Source organism: Lepidothrix coronata, unplaced genomic scaffold (assembly GCF_001604755.1).
Source record: "Lepidothrix coronata isolate B3197 unplaced genomic scaffold, Lepidothrix_coronata-1.0 Scaffold11, whole genome shotgun sequence".
NCBI lineage: Eukaryota > Metazoa > Chordata > Aves > Passeriformes > Pipridae > Lepidothrix > Lepidothrix coronata.
Genome location: NW_016690191.1, coordinates 8,126,996 through 8,142,520, shown reverse-complemented (window position 1 = coordinate 8,142,520; position 15,525 = coordinate 8,126,996). Strand labels below are relative to the sequence as shown.

Genomic DNA, 15,525 nt, shown 5'->3' with positions numbered 1-15,525 from the left:
ACAGTCATGGCAGTAGTGACAATGCAGACAAAGTTAATGCCACAGCCAGATTCCACCAAAGAAATACAAAACAACTTTTGAAAGACATCCCTTATTATTCATGTTAACACACTTAATGTGTTGCTTAAATACAATAGCCCTTGAAGAAAAAAAGAAAAACTACAGAAACTACAACTAGACGAAACACAATCTCTTTAGGAAGTCATGAGGTCATGCATATACTCTCTACTGTCACACCAGAATGGCAGAAGGTTGTGAGCACTTCATTTACCCATCCTACCCTGCAATGCAATTGTCTCGGATGAAAGAGGGGGAAGGGAGATAGATGTACCAAGTAAAGGCCAAAACAAAAAAAGGCAAATCAAATCTGTGTGGCTCAAAGGACACATACACTGCATTTGAGTCCTATCCCTTTCTGTGTGAAGTGTATTATAAGGAATAAGTTACCTTTCTCTCTCATAAGATCTTTAATAGCTTGCCATTTCATGTCATACGGGATGTTGCTAATAAAAACTCTATTACGATTAACAGCCTTCTTGTCTCCAGAGCCTGCATTCTTCTCCTTGGAATAGGGATGGAATCTATTCTTGTTTCCAAGAGAAGGGATTGCCTTCGCTTTGTACTTCTCTTTCACAGGTGCTTTCCCCTCTTTTGCTGTCTCATCATTTTCCCTACATTTAAAAAAAACAAACAAAAAATCCAAACAAAAACACTATTAGTCTTGTGCTGGATCATTAGACCATCATAGCTCCTATATATATATGTGTGTATATATATATATGTGTGTGTGTGTGTATCTACCTATCTCTATATATCCATATATATCTTTGTATCTGCCTATCTCCTATGCTATTATAACTTCCAGGATGTTAAATGTTGCTTTTCAAGTTAAGAAAAATAAATTCACATTACAAGCGTAATTCCAAAATACCTGGTTTTATCTAGAACAAAAAAAATAACATTACAATATCAAGTAAAGAAAGTACATCTTGCTATTTCAGTTACATTCCATCTCACAGAATCAAAGAATCTGTGAATGGTTTGGGTTGGAAGGCACTTTAAAGATCACCTCGTTCCAACCCCCTGCCATGGGCAGGGACATCTCTCACTGCTCAGGCTGCTCAGAGCCCCATCCAGCCTTGAACACTTCCAGGAATGGGGCATCCACAACTTCTCTGGACAACCTGTTCCAGCACATCATGTCTGTCAAGATTCACAAACACAGTACTATAGACTACTACAAATACCAAAACAGAATGACTCAGTTGAAAAATCAGCTCTTAGCACCCATGCTTTGGTGCTCCCACCATCTTCACATTGCATTTAGCCAAGTTACACAATATTCACCCCAAAAGTGAGAGTTGAAACGGTCTAAGTTACAAAGCAGCTCAGTATGCTTTATTCAATGTAACAATAATATATCAAAATCAACTCAATTTGTAAATCAAATTGTATTTTATCTACCACATAAAGAATTTTTATTCACAATTTGTGCCAGATTGATTTCAGACAGAAATTAAAATTCAACTAAGAACAACAATTACTTTTTCAGTCTCACTGCTTAGCACTATTAGAATTTGAAAACTTGCTAAATACATGGGGAACAGCTGTATTAAGACATGATATGCACCTAAGACTAATTAAGTTACCAGATATTATCCACCAGAAACAACAAAATAGACTTCTGGCCTTGGTCTTTCAAAAGTTTACCAATAGTAGCTGCTCCCCTTTTAAAATTTTTTAGTAGAAAATTTGCTGCTTCTCTTTTAAAGCAGCCCAAATCTCAAGTTCAATGAAACAATACACTTTGACCAGAATTGGATTAAATATCACAACTCTGTGGCACTCTTGACATTGTTACTATCCCGAGCTGATTTAACCTGCTACCAGAGGCTCAAGGTGCCCGAATTGTTACTTTAAATTAGGAGAACCCTTGCACTAAAAGAATCCACTGAATAAAGCCACACAAATGTGACCCACTAATAAGATGCTACTTAGAGACCCACATCACTGTCTACTTAGTTAACTAAGAGAAGCTTAAAAAGTACTTTTACACAAACATTTATTTAAGAAGCTAGCATTATCCACTCGAGGTGGAACAATTAGAAGGTGATGTCCTACAGAACTGACAGAAGTAACTGATTGTGAACCCTCCTTATATTACATCACTGCCTTTACTTTATTTCCCACATTTCAGAAGGCTTAGTTTTTATCTCATTTTGATACTTTGGAAGGTTGCTGGTAGAAAATTAGCCAAAACAAGCATTTCAGTTTTACAACCACAACATATGGTAAGATCACTGATTTTGGATTAACTGAGATGAGTATTTTCAGCTCTCTGCAAAGTTAACCAAACAATAAGTGGAAATCTTGCACTCAAAAGCACATGCAAGTAGCCAGCCTTTCATGTATTATCTACTCAAGCTTGGCCACATTCCAGGGAGGAAGAAATTCAAACACATCCATATTCCTCCCACGACTTTTTCCCCAATTCTGAAATACTCATACGATATGAACTTCACAGTCCTTGTGTTTACCAGTGGATTAAGAGAAGATTAGCAACTGGGAAATGCCTGGACACTCCTCTGAGCCAAGTATTTGTAAAATTTAAAACGTTTCAAGTCAATGACACGCTATCTGGTTCAAGCATCCTCCAGTTTCCCTCTGCATCATCCCTCCTCCACACCATCCTGCCCCTGTGACAACATAATTCTTGTGTGGCTGGGTAATGAAGTGAAATGGAGGGAACAATGCAGGAACTGGAGAGAGCCAGAGGGAGAGGAGAGGGAAAGAGTAGAGTGTCAGGTTTTCCAGTCAAAGCAGTTCCTTCCAATCCAGTTCCATTTGCAAATGCAAAACTCCTGTCCAATGAAGCTCCTAGCAAAAATCCAAGTTCTTCCTTAAGTTTTAGGATTAGAGCAATGGATTCTCTTTAGCCCTTTAAGCTCTTTCCTGCTTAAAGGATTATGAAACAGCCCCTTGGTGCTCAGTGCAGTGCACAGGAACAGACAGGTCTCCAAATAGGGAATCCACAGGCTCTGCAAGACCTGGCTGTACAAATCAGTAGAGAGCAAAGAGGATACAAGTCTGGCATAAACTCCAAAATCTGGGAAACAAGATGACACTTCACTTAGTCTGGGGATCACAGCCAGTCTCCTGAAAATAGAGGATTAATTAAAGAAACGATTCTTCCTGCAAAACTCATCTGCCAAGATCAACACAGGCCAGTGAACAAGCTGGAGGTAGAGATCCTTTTATAGTTCTTACCCTCCTCCTTGAATATTAAAAATAATTTCAATCAAATAATACATTCAAAGTAATGTCACATTAGTCACCTACAGACCACAGAAAAGACAGCCTCAGAATCTATGAACTGACATTTTTTCGAGGGAAAAACAATAGTAATTTCTAGTCTTCACCTTTTGTATGAGCTACACGTTTTATAGATTTAATTAATATTTGCCTTTGTAATCACAAGCAAATTTCCAGTATTGGAAAAAAACCCCTACAATTATTTCTTAAAAAAAAAAAAAAAAGCATGTCCTCATTGATTAGCAAGAGCAATTACACGTTTGGAAAAAAAAAAAAAGCTTTTGAACTTTCCATAAAGTTTTGGAAACAAAAGACAAGGTTTCCACAAACAAAACTAGCAGCCTAAAAAATAATAACCACAAGATACAACAACATGAAAGCCCTAAAAGCTGATCTTTTAAAACCAAACTTCTACTTCTCCGCTCGCAGGTGTCCACAGTAAGATCAGTCGAGATAGAAATGCAAGAAGTTCACAACATGTGATTCCAAAGCACAGCTTTGTTGTGTGGAACAGTTCCACAGTTTGTGGAAGTGTGCATGTTGAGACCAGGATTCCTTTCCAATTTAATGAGTGCTAATCAAACCAGGTTACTGATTTATTTTTTTAAGTAATACATTTCACCTGCCCACTGACACCTTCATCCTTCCTACATGTTTTGGGGAAGACTAGAAACTGTATTCGAAAGAACAAGATTTGTATCTCTGTCACCAAGAACTCTGCATTACTTTCACGCTTCAAGTTGTGATTTCTACTACATGGAATGACCGGGATTTTTCATTTGCTTGTGAGGTTTTGGAGGGAAACGAAGACATTGCTGAGGTATACAGAGAAATTAAGACATTACTTCAACAGCAGTAACCCCAAAAGAACAATAAAATTTATACACCTAAAAGGAGCAAAAGGGTGACAATCTTCCTGTGGAAATTCAGTTCTAATCTGTGTAGTTTGGAAGCTGAGGGCCAGACTCAGGAGGGAAAAAAGCAAAACCACAACTTTTGTTTTACAGTAATGTGAAATTTATAACTTGTAAACTAAACTAAATTTCACAGGGCGTCAAGTAAAGGCATGAAATATGCCTTTATTCCTCCAGCTTGATATTGAAGTTGGTCCCTCATGCATTTTTTAAACACAAAAATATCAGAGTTGGGCTGCTTGGAACATGTCAAAACTTAAGAGACCTCAACAGCTTTGATGTACTGCAACAGTAAGTCTACTACAAATCCATTTTCCCTCCAAGGTTTGAATGAGATTAAACGAGATATGGAAATTCCAACGATCTGAGGCCAAAACCTAGTTCATGTAAAGAGTGATAACCCTCAAAGCCTAACATCAAGAGCAACCGCTCACAAAAAAAGTTATTCATCGTATTGTTCTAGAGAGCTGGTAGTTCCAGCTCCCTTATACTATGTTCTTTTTAGACAAGGATCTGCATACTCCATGTATAAAAATGTTACAATTTACAAGCAAACTTCGTGCACGCATGTGTGGTTTTTGTTTCTAGAAAATAAATCACTACAGGGCTGCTTTACCACCCTCACGTAAACAAAGAGTAGTTCAAGGGCTCCACAGAACACACCTCTCCGGTCACAAGCCGAAACGTGAGCGGCACCAGAAACGATGCGGACACCCCTGGAAACGGGTCCTGCAGCGCTGCCCGCCGGGGAGGCCCCACAAGGCCCAGCCCCCGCGGCCGCTCCCCGAGCGCCGCCGCCCCTCCCCTGCCCGTGCCCAGCCCGCGGCCTCCCCGCGCTCACCGGGCCGGGAAGGGCCCCCAGCCCCGGCGGTGCCCCGGCCCCGCGGGGGAGGAGCCCGGAGCACTGGGGGGTCCGGCTGCCTCCCCCCGCCCGCGCTGCCCCCGCCGCCCGCCCGGCCCTGCCCTCACACACATTTTGACGCCATTAGCGCTGCCCGCGCCGCTCCCGGGCGCCGCGGCCGCCGCCGCCTCCTCATCCTGCGGCGGCTGTTGCTGCGGCTGCTGCTGCGGCGGCGGCTGTTGCTGCTGCGGCTGCGGGGGCTGCTGCCCGGCCGCCTCCTCGGCCCTGCGCGGCGCGGCCGCCTCGACCCTGTCGCTCTCCGCCATCTCGTGCCGGGCCGCGGCCCCGCGACCGCCGGTTTGAAACGGGCCCCGAGCGCCTCGGCCTCGCCGCCGCCACGGCCAGTCTCGCGAGAGCGGCGCGCGCGGCCGGGGGAGGGGAGCGGCCGGGACGCGCGCGCCGAGGCTTTGCGCGTTGCCATGGAGACCCAGCCCCGGCCGCCATGGCCGCCGTGGGGCGGGCGCGTCGCGTCAGGGACCTCCGCTGAGTCTCAGAATCACAGACACAATCACTGGGGTCATCGAGCCCACACATTAACACAGCACGGCCAAGCACATCGCTAAACCATGTCCCCAAGTGCCACATCTGCACGTCTTTTAAATCCCTTCAGGGATGGTGACTCCGCCACTTCCCTGGGCAGTGTGTTCCAGTGCTTGGCAACCTTTCCATGAAGAAATTTTTCCTAATATTCAATCTAACCCCCCCCCCGGTGCAACTTGAGGCCATTTCCTATCATCCTACCACTTGTTTCTTGAGAAAAGAGACCAACTTTCACCTGGCTCCAATGTCATTTCAGAGAGTTGTAGAGAGGGATAAGGTCCCCCGGGGCCTCCTTTTCTCCAGGCTGAAGACCCCTGTCTCCCTCAGCTGCTCCTCACAAGACTTATGCTCCAGACCCTTGACCAGCTTTGTTGCACTTTTTGGACACACTCCAGCACCTCAATGTCTGTCTTGTCATGATGGGCCCAAAACTGAACACAGGATTCACAGTGTGGTGTCTCCAGTGTGAGCAGAGGGCGATGAGCCTGATATCCAGCCTAAACCTTTCCTGACTCAGCTTCAGGCCATTCCCCTCCAAACCCTTCACCATCCTCCCTGCCCTCCTTTGGATGCTCTCTCATCGCTTAATAGCTTAATGTCTTTTTTATATTGTGGTGCCAAAACTGCATACAATGTTCAAGGTGAGGCCACACCAGTGAAGAGCACAGTGGGACAGTCACCTCGCTCATTCAGTGTTAGTTAGAGCATTGGAAGCTTCTCGATGGCAATTTGTTCTATTCTTATAAAAAACAATTTATATATTTATATATTATATTTATATAATTATATCTATTCTATAAAAACCAATAAAATATGAATAGCTGTAATTCTACTATAAAATTTTAAAATCACATAGGTCTGTGCCACACACACAGTACTAAACATCTTGCATTCTCTAGCATTCGTCCTCTAAGACATTCATTTACTTATGAGGTAGAATCTGCAATATATTCTTCTGAAATTCCTTTGGCTTCTTCAATTCCAGTTGTCTCTTGGGGAAAACAATAGGTTTTAAGCAATATTTTTAGAAGTAAAAACATTAATCATTTGGACAATGTTTAATCATTTCACTAACCATGAGTACAAAAGCATTTCCAAAGGGTATTTCCAAATAGTATATAAACATCTATTATATAAGGAAAGTCATTCAATCCTCTGCAATGAATTTAGATCAGTGGCTTCTGGTTGCTGACCCACTGACCTGGACTAATGTGGGTTTTGGAAATAAACTCCTTATGAGCTGCTGGCACTTTCTTTTGCCTGTCCTCATGACTGTCACAGCAGGTAACATCTGAGATTTCTGAGAAAGCTCAAAGATACTAAGAAATACCTCAATAAGCTACATCCTAGATGAAGGTAGAAAGGCATGTCCAGGAGTCTGATAAGACATGTAATTCTGTTCACACATTAACCATAATTAAATAAGTATCTTGGTATTTGCGATAACAATCATCACTGAAACAGTTAATGTTTACTTGCTATTGCTGTCATTACATTTTACAGCTCTCACTACTACAGGATGAAGGGCAGTAATTCCCATGTTCAGGTTACTAAACCCTGGTACCAGACCTCTGTTCAATTGTGCTTTGTACAAAGCATCTCAAGTGCTGGAATCCTATACTCCCTAACCCAGTATTATAGCATGAAGCAGCTGACATAATTCCTATGCCAACAGGCCCATGGATGTTAGTAACAGGAAGAATTATTGAGGTTCTTATACACAGTTTGCCTGCTTGTTCCAAATAACCTACTGGCTATTTCAGTTGCTACCTCCTCAAGTTTGTGTACCTTTTGGGCCAATGGGTATGCCTGAGATGGAGTTAGTTTTCCCCATAGCAGCCCTTGTGTACCAATACCTCTGTATTGGTAGCTGGAAAGGTGTAACAAATCAGTGTTTGCTGGGATACATTATGGCTGTATCTCCAAGATTCCCGCCACACCAGTAGGTTAAGGGTGGGCAAGATTTTGGGAGGAGACATAGCCAGGACAGCTGACCCAAACTAACCAAAGAGATATTCCATACTGTATGACATCTGCTCAGGAAGAAAAGTCAAGAAAAAGGAGGGGGAATAGGGGCCATTCATTATGGCATTTGTCCTCTGGAGCAACTGCTGTGTGTACTGAAGCTCTGCTTCCTAGGAAGTGGCTGGACATTGCCTGCTGACAGAAAGCACAGAATAAATCTTCTGTTTTCCTTTGCTTCCACATGCAGCCATTGCTTTATTCAATTGCCTTTATCTTGATCCATGAGTTTTTTTCCATCTTATTTTCTGTAACCCCATCCTGCTGAGGGGGAGAGTGGTAGAGCGGATTGGTGGGCACAGCCAAGGTCAACCCACCACGGCCCAGCACACACACAGTAAACTCAGGTGTCACACAATGTGTTTTGCAATAAATATTCAGAACTGTACAATCCATACACACCCAGAGATGAAGAGGTGTTTTGTATCAGAGCTGCACTGGGGCTTGAAGCCTGGAGGAGTGATACCAGCTTTGCCCTGTACCCCTTGCACCCCAACTCTGATTTACAGCATCCTGTTTAGGTAGTTGCCTGTGTTAGAATTTTTATGGGAGTCTTGCCTCCTTTTCTACAAGTCTCACACATAATCACTCAGCATTTCTGTCTTCAAAGAATAATAACAAAATTGGGAGAACAATACCACAAAGAGCTGTTAGAGACCTGACAAGGGGTAAACTGGGATTAAAAAGTGGGATTTCTTTGGTCTACAAAAGTGTGTTGAAAAATGTTTAAGCTTTTTCCTAGGAAGACTTCTGAATATGAAATGATTGAAATAAAAATAAAATTTAAAAAAACTACTTAGCATAGTAAGTGAAAAAAAAGGAAAACCATTGTCTTTCCATGCCTGTATTTGTGCTGAGAAAGTCTCCTTTGTTACACACTATTGATCCCTCCTGGGAATATTTTAAAATTATCATTTGATATATGGGCTTTCAACATCTCTTCCACCTTTGTTCATGTCCTTACAGGAGACAGACAAGGTTTCTGAGGAATGTTCCTGTTACAAGGGTATCCCTCATTTAGTACAACACTGCTACAGGTGTTCTTGGTCTGCTGTCCTAACAAATTCCTCTCATCATCCCCTCATGTAAACAGTGTCTCTCAGTTGTAGGGAGGGTGTATGGCATAATGGCTGTTTATTCTTGGCAAGCAGAGAGTTGACAGCACTGATTCACACATGGAGTTGAGGATAATGGAATATTATTAATGTTCTTGCATATATATGTAAATATAAGCAACTGTAAAGGAATTACTTTGGAAGTCTCTTGTACAAGTAGTAGTTACAGAGCTAAAATAATTACATGTGTTCTAAGTATCACCATTCTTTTCAAAACAGTAACTCCAGTCTGTTAGTAAATTCAAGTCTCAAGTCCTCAATGACAAAGAACACATTGCTTTCAACTTGCTAATGAACAAATATATATCATCCTTTTAGAAAGGACCATTTTAATTGGTCTGTGGTTTATCTCAATGTTGGTTTTAATTTTATTTCCATTTAAGTCATGATCAAAAGCAGTTCATCAACACTTTCATCAAGCGGAACTTTTAAAACTATTCTATGTTCCTGAAAGTCAGTTTGTATGGAACTTCAGAAAATGGGATTTCTGAGCCTCATTTTTTTCTGAGTCTTAAATCCATATGACTTTTTTTTTTGTAAATTACTGTTTTCAAGCAGACATTGTTCTCACCTATATGATGCCTGTATGGTAAATACGTCACACATAATCTTTCTTGGTTTTGTTGCTGTGGCTCCTAAATGTGCTTAGCATTTTCCAGACCCTATCCCCTCTCCAAGAAGCCCTGAATACAGCTGGAGAAGGGTTACTTTAACAACAGATTCACTTTGTAAATCATTTGACTTTTGTAGCTTATTTAAAGATTCCTTTTTGCACAGACACAAATAGTTCCAGACCAGTCTGCATTGCCTAAGGATGCAACCAACCTACACTGCTTTATTTTGTGCTAAAAAAAAAAATTAAATTAACCCTACTCTGCAACTGGCATCTTTTTTGCATACTTACAATGCACCTGGAGTAAAACAATCTTTCCCAAATGCTCTCTTTGCAATTAAACATTATCTTCCTAGTCTGAGAAACAACGTGGGATCAGTCACAGAGAAGACCTGCTCTACTTGATCTGCAGGGGTCTAACTTCTTTGTCCCTCATGGAAGGCTTACATCCTCCTAAGTCTCATAAAATTTTTTTTGGTGTTATGCAACCCTTGCCCACAGCTTAAGAGTCTAAATCTTAATCACCTGGTTTTTACCCCTAAAAGGCTGCATAACACCATATTTTTGGTAGCACTTTTACTGGTCCTATATTAAAACAACTCACATTACTCTCTCTTCCTTCAGACATTAATTCTAGCTGCTGAAGTTACAAAAGAAAAAAAACTAAGCAACCTGCTTGTGCTTTGGTCCTTCCTTCCACCCTGTCAGGCTGAGTGCCCCTTACATACCCACCAGCTCCGCTTTTCACAGCGAGGCAGTAAACACCTACCTCCTGCAGATCTAAGAAGAACCCATCCTTCCCTTTGCCCTCTCCCTAGTTGGCCAGGGGCTTGCCCCAATCCCGGGGTGAAGAAGCTGGAGACACACCTGGGGCCATTTGCCCTCCTCATGGCCGAACTCTCTTGTCCCACCCACACAAGGTGGCACTGTTGATTTTCACTGTATGTACTCCCCCTTCCACCTTTGCCCACACTAACACTGGATGGACTTCAAAGTGGTGATTTTCAACCTTCTTCACTTTCTGAATCCCTACACTTTTCCTGTTTGAAGAGTCGGCCTACTCAGACATTTAACATGGGGAGACTGCTTTGTAGGACTTGTTTTTCTGCCTCATTCTTGGCAGTCACCAAAGGAGTACCCTACAGACTCACAGGGCTGTAGATTCATTTATGTCTCTGGTGAAGTCAGTACCTAGTAAAAGCATGGCCTTTAGGCAAGCACAAAGAGAGATTCAGATCTTTAAATATTACAGAAAAAAACCATGGTAGAGCAAATGTTAAATACTCTGAATTAAATTACTTAAGATAATTCCCACTTGTTACTGTGATCAATACATAAATTAATATATAACCCTCACATACTTCTGCTGTGCCCCTCTACTACTGCTTTTATATCCCCTACTTACTATTGCTTTTTGATTATACATATTCTCAAAAACTTGCTTTAATTTGCTTAGGAGGGGAGTTTCAACTTGATCTGTTCTTGCTGTGCACTATATTATTCACTGACTCTGCCCACTTCAGCCCATTTAAAATTTCTAGCAACTGAAGGGAGAGTTTGCTTGGGAAGGAACACTCAAAGAGCTCTTTAAAGCTAAACTGAAAAGCAAGTTACAGTGGAGTTAGTTATCCCTCAAAGGAGTTATATTTTCTTAACACCTACACCACTCAAGTGATCCTTAAACATCAAAAGTATTAACCGGCTAACAGATCTAAGAGTTCCTTATTGCTTCTCAATTATTGGCACCCACTTGCCCAACCTTAAATTAGGCCAGTTGAATTTGCAAGATCAAAGTAACAAATTACCAGATGATTATAAAATCTCTATGTCTGATCAAGGACTCTCCTTTGAGGAAATACAACTCCCTAAACAAGGATCAAATTAACAGCAAATATGATTGAAGTCAGATGGAAGTGATAGTTATTGTTCTGGTGAATACAAAAAGATGGAGCCTGATAAAGAAATGGAAAATGAAGAGTAGTGAACACTCCCTTTGTGTATGTACCCAGTGGGGTCACCTACACTGAACAGAAAAACAGTGCTACTTTGCTGACAACTGGTAGCTGAAGAGGGAGACTCATTCCCTGGTGCTGGCTGCCAGTTTCTTTTCCAGTTTTATTTCCATTAAAAGTGGATCTCCAAACATAAAATCAAAAGAAAAGTCTTTAAAATAGAACATGAGTATCAGATTCCTAGAAATAATTATACGATTTCAGCAGCCTCTGCCATGTCATAGTACAAGAGGGGTAATTATTTCAGTGTTAAAAAAAAATCTCAACATTTAATCCTACAAGAATAACAAAACAAAAGGATAATATTACACCTATAAGGAGTAAGATCCCACAAGTAAACTTTTCCCAGGAAAAATGGTAGTGAAAGGCCCAGTGTCAATGCCCGAATTCCAACAGAAGAGACAAGACACATCCGCTCAAAATTATTTGTTTCTACTGTCAATATTGTCCCTCATTCCCAGAGAGAGCAGACATATTCGTCCTGGCTACTCCCAAGACCTACTTCCAGTAAAGTTCTCCAAGTATAGCAATGCTCAACAATTATTGGAAAAGCCTGGATTTATGTTACTCTCCCTTAAAAGTTGTGCCAAGTTGAAGGGGGTACCATGAAATCTCAGACCTTGTGTTTGATACTCCCAAAATCCCAAACCATAGCTGTTTCCATCTAGTGAGACCTTCATGGGGCCCTCAAGTAGATCAGGGACAGGGCTAAAAAAGAAAACTAGAGCTCCTTAGGAACAGTAGAGGCTCTTTATATACATAATCTGAAAGCACATTCTTATACTATTTAAAACTATCTATTTATAAAGTCTTCATGGATCTTCAAATATGAAAGGCACTTCAAAAATTAGCTTGACTTACAATTTCAGCAACAGAGATTATTTACCACATGACGGGTGCTGCAACATTAGAAGATCAAACTAATAACCATTAGCAAGTACATAGTTACCCATCAGTTTAACCATTAGTTCTACTAGCAGGAGAAATCTGTATTTTGACTCTATCCAATGCTTAGAAGTCCACTGCTGATACGACAGAGGAATCAGGCAGTAAAATGGCAGGCAACGCAACCCCCTTTTTTCCCAGATCGTATCAGGAAGAAGGTTTAACCTATCCTAGAGTTATTGCATGTAGTGAGAAACATGAGGAGTTTTAAAATTATTTTCTGCACAACAATTCTGCTAGCAGGTCTGCAGTAGTCTCAAAAGTCTCATTATGTATATCAGAGTGATACAGTCCTGTTCCACTGACCGACGTGCATCCCTGCAGGATGGTGTACAAAAATGGAATCACTATCCTTTAAAACAGATTTGCCATTTATTAATGCAATAAATACAGATCCAGCTTTGGGAAAATGAATCTTCTTTCCTAATCCACCTTAAACACCTTCTGTTGTGGCAAATGGAAGCCTCTCTAATATACAACCACCATCAACTAAACGCAGCTAATGAAAGGATATAAAGCGAGGCTTAGGCTTTAATCGTTATTACTACTGGAGCTATCGGGAGGACCCGAGTCCACTCTGCGGGCGCAGCCCTAAGAGGCTTTCAGGTCCCCACGCCCCGCTCAGATCAGTGTGTCAGCCCCTGCCCGCAGTTCCAGGACAGCAGAGCGGCCCCGCCGCACCCAGCGCGGCTCCACAGGTCCCGCTCCGCGCCGGCGGCGGGGCTGCGCTGCTCGCCCGGTACCGGCGCTCCCGGCCCGGGAGGTACCGCAGCCCGGTCCCCGTCGCTGCGGGGACACTCAGTCCCGGCCTGGGCGGCGGGAGCGGAGCGGAGGAGGGAGCGCTGCTCCCGCCCGCTGCGCAGCGGCCCCGGCCCGGCCCTTACCGATGCACCGCACGTAGTGTTTTGCAGGAAGTTTCCACGCTCCTCGGTCTAAACCGTGCAAAGGGGGGCCGGAGAGGAGCGCGGCTGAATTGCGATGGAAGGGGGCGGGCGGGGAGGTGGAGGAGGAGGCGGTAGCAGCAGCAGCCGTGTTTAATTTTTTAATTAGGGCACTTTGAGCATCTCTCGGCGGGGTCGCATCGCCGGGCGGCGAGGGGAGCAAGGGCGAGCTGCCCCCCCGCCGCCCGGGACTACCCCGTGCCCGGAGCCGTCGGGACTCCAACCTGGGCTTTCGACAGCCGGCGAGGCGGCCCCGGAGCCGCGGGAGCTCCGCGCTTCGCCACCATGGGCAGCGCGGGCGCGGAGGACACGGGTGGGTACCGCGGCCGGCACCGCGGCGGGGCCGGCGGGCGGGCGGCGGGCTCTGACCTTGCGGCGCCGCCCGGCCCGGCCCGCACGGCCCAGCGGGGCGGGGGATACTGAGGGACCCGGGGCGGCGGGGGGAGCAGGGGCAGGAGCAGAGCCTAAATCTGCCCTCCCTCCGGGGCCGGGAAAGCGAAGGCTGTGCGCGCAATCCTACAGCAACAATTGCTTTGCAGGTGCTCGGTCTCTCGCAGCGTCCGTCCCCAGGGAAGCAGGCAACACTTTTCCACGTTCACAAGTTAAGGATGATGCTAATGAGCGTTTTATTTTCCTGCATCACTGTATTATCGAAATCTAGACTACATACATGAATTCACAGCACAAGAGCTCCTGTCCAATGGAGACTCCAGGCTGGTGTATTTGCTAAGGATAAAATCTCATTTCTGCAATTCATCGCTTGTTGGAAGGATGGAGGTGTCACTGCCCGGCTGCTGCTTCTTTGCAGGGGAATGCTGTTTAAGTGGTAAAGTGTTGCTTGCACCTAGAGTTACCATGCTGCAAAAACACTGCCTGCTTGTGTGGGGCTTTGCTCTCCTTGCAGAACAGTGAGCCATGCCTTCATTTGCTGGGCATCCATGCCCTGGCCTTCCTACCTTCACCTCCCTTTATGTTTTCTTAGAACCCTGAAGAGACAGTCTTCTCCTCTGCAATTTAGAGAATACAGGCATGCAGTGTGCACATGAGCATGACAGGTTGGCTGTGTGGTCACAGCACGGCTTTTGCAGCATTTCTGGCCATGTGTTATTAACTCAGGTAGCTCAGGCCCGTTGGAGAATTCCATATTCATTCAAATTTCCATTTCATTAGGACTTCTCCATTGTTAGTCTTTTCATCCTACCACCTCCTGTGCCCATTTTTTCTGATAGCATTTCTGGAATACAGTTTAGTTTCCCTAAAGAGATAGTTAAGTGCAAATGAGGTGTTTCCAAAACTTTAAATGTCCCTAACCACACCACCACGTTTTCAAGTTAGGTTTGTTCTTACTCAAACACAAGCTTGGGACTGAAGCTATTAGAAGTACTTTGAGAATGACCACATCCATGAAACAGCAGCTGGGCTGCAGACATCCAAGAGGTGAACAGATGGCCACTGATTTGGTCCATTTTGTTGCACACTACCGTTTATGAAGGGGGTTTTCAGGCAACTGAGGTTTAATCATGCCAAGAGGATGAATGCTCCCAGCTTGAGACCATGTAAAGATACTCCTTTCCAGCACCAAGCCATTAGAAAACAAATCCTATAGGGGGTTCTGTGAAAGAAGGACTGAAACCCAAAATACAAGGAAGATTATTCTGGCTACTTTCTTAATCTTTTCAGATTCTCTGTAGACATACGAGTAAAGGCTAGGTCTGAAAAAAGTGGCACCCTGTCACCGCAAACCACCAAAGAACTGGAGCTGGGGTCTTTAATCAACACCAAACATTGGCAGAGTTGGGCTGGTGATGCTCCTAGGACAAGAATTTCAACATCTTTCTTCCAGCTGCCTCACAATACTTAGTACCCATGGTGTTCCCCTTCACCATCCCCCCACAGGTGCAGCCAGCACCCCCAGCTTATACCTCTCTTCTTCTTAGCTAAGTGGTCTATATGCTAAGCTGTTTTCCTCATTCCTATTTTCTTTAGGACTCTTATGGTTCATTCTGACCTCAGAAGGGCTTCCAGTGGTCTTTTATTTCACAGCAGGATGTTAAGGAGCCTTTCTTTTTGCCAGTGTTTTTATACGGGCAACTCCAAGGAGTAGAGTCTTCACCTGTGAAAAAAAAAAGTCAAGCTCAGTCGGGGGCCAGCCCCCCCAAAACGGCTCTGCAGATTCCAACTGATACAATGCCCGTCCCCATCACGCTTTT

General features: G+C 43.7%; 2 protein-coding genes across 12 annotated transcripts in view; one reads left to right on the top strand and one right to left on the bottom strand.

The window, feature by feature from the left end:
* Positions 1 to 15,428, bottom strand: part of MYEF2 (myelin expression factor 2) — a 27,287-nt gene extending 11,859 nt beyond the window's left edge. For 9 of the 11 annotated variants that reach the window (XM_017805021.1, XM_017805028.1, XM_017805029.1 and 6 more), the window contains exons 1-2: positions 5,200 to 5,455; positions 448 to 671 (exon numbers count right to left, since the gene is read on the bottom strand). In XM_017805021.1, the coding sequence (XP_017660510.1) occupies positions 448 to 671; positions 5,200 to 5,393 (418 nt within the window). In that variant the 5' untranslated portion in view covers positions 5,394 to 5,455. Of the gene's footprint in view, positions 1 to 447; positions 675 to 5,199; positions 5,456 to 15,255 lie in introns of those variants that run through there. The other 2 variants (XM_017805032.1, XM_017805022.1) reach the window with 2 other exon arrangements.
* CTXN2 (cortexin 2) overlaps positions 13,417 to 15,525 on the top strand; it is a 5,300-nt gene continuing 3,191 nt past the window's right edge. Inside the window, exon 1 of the mRNA XM_017805036.1 lies at positions 13,417 to 13,628. The gene's annotated coding sequence lies outside the window, so the exon portion shown is untranslated. The remainder of the gene's footprint in view (positions 13,629 to 15,525) is intronic.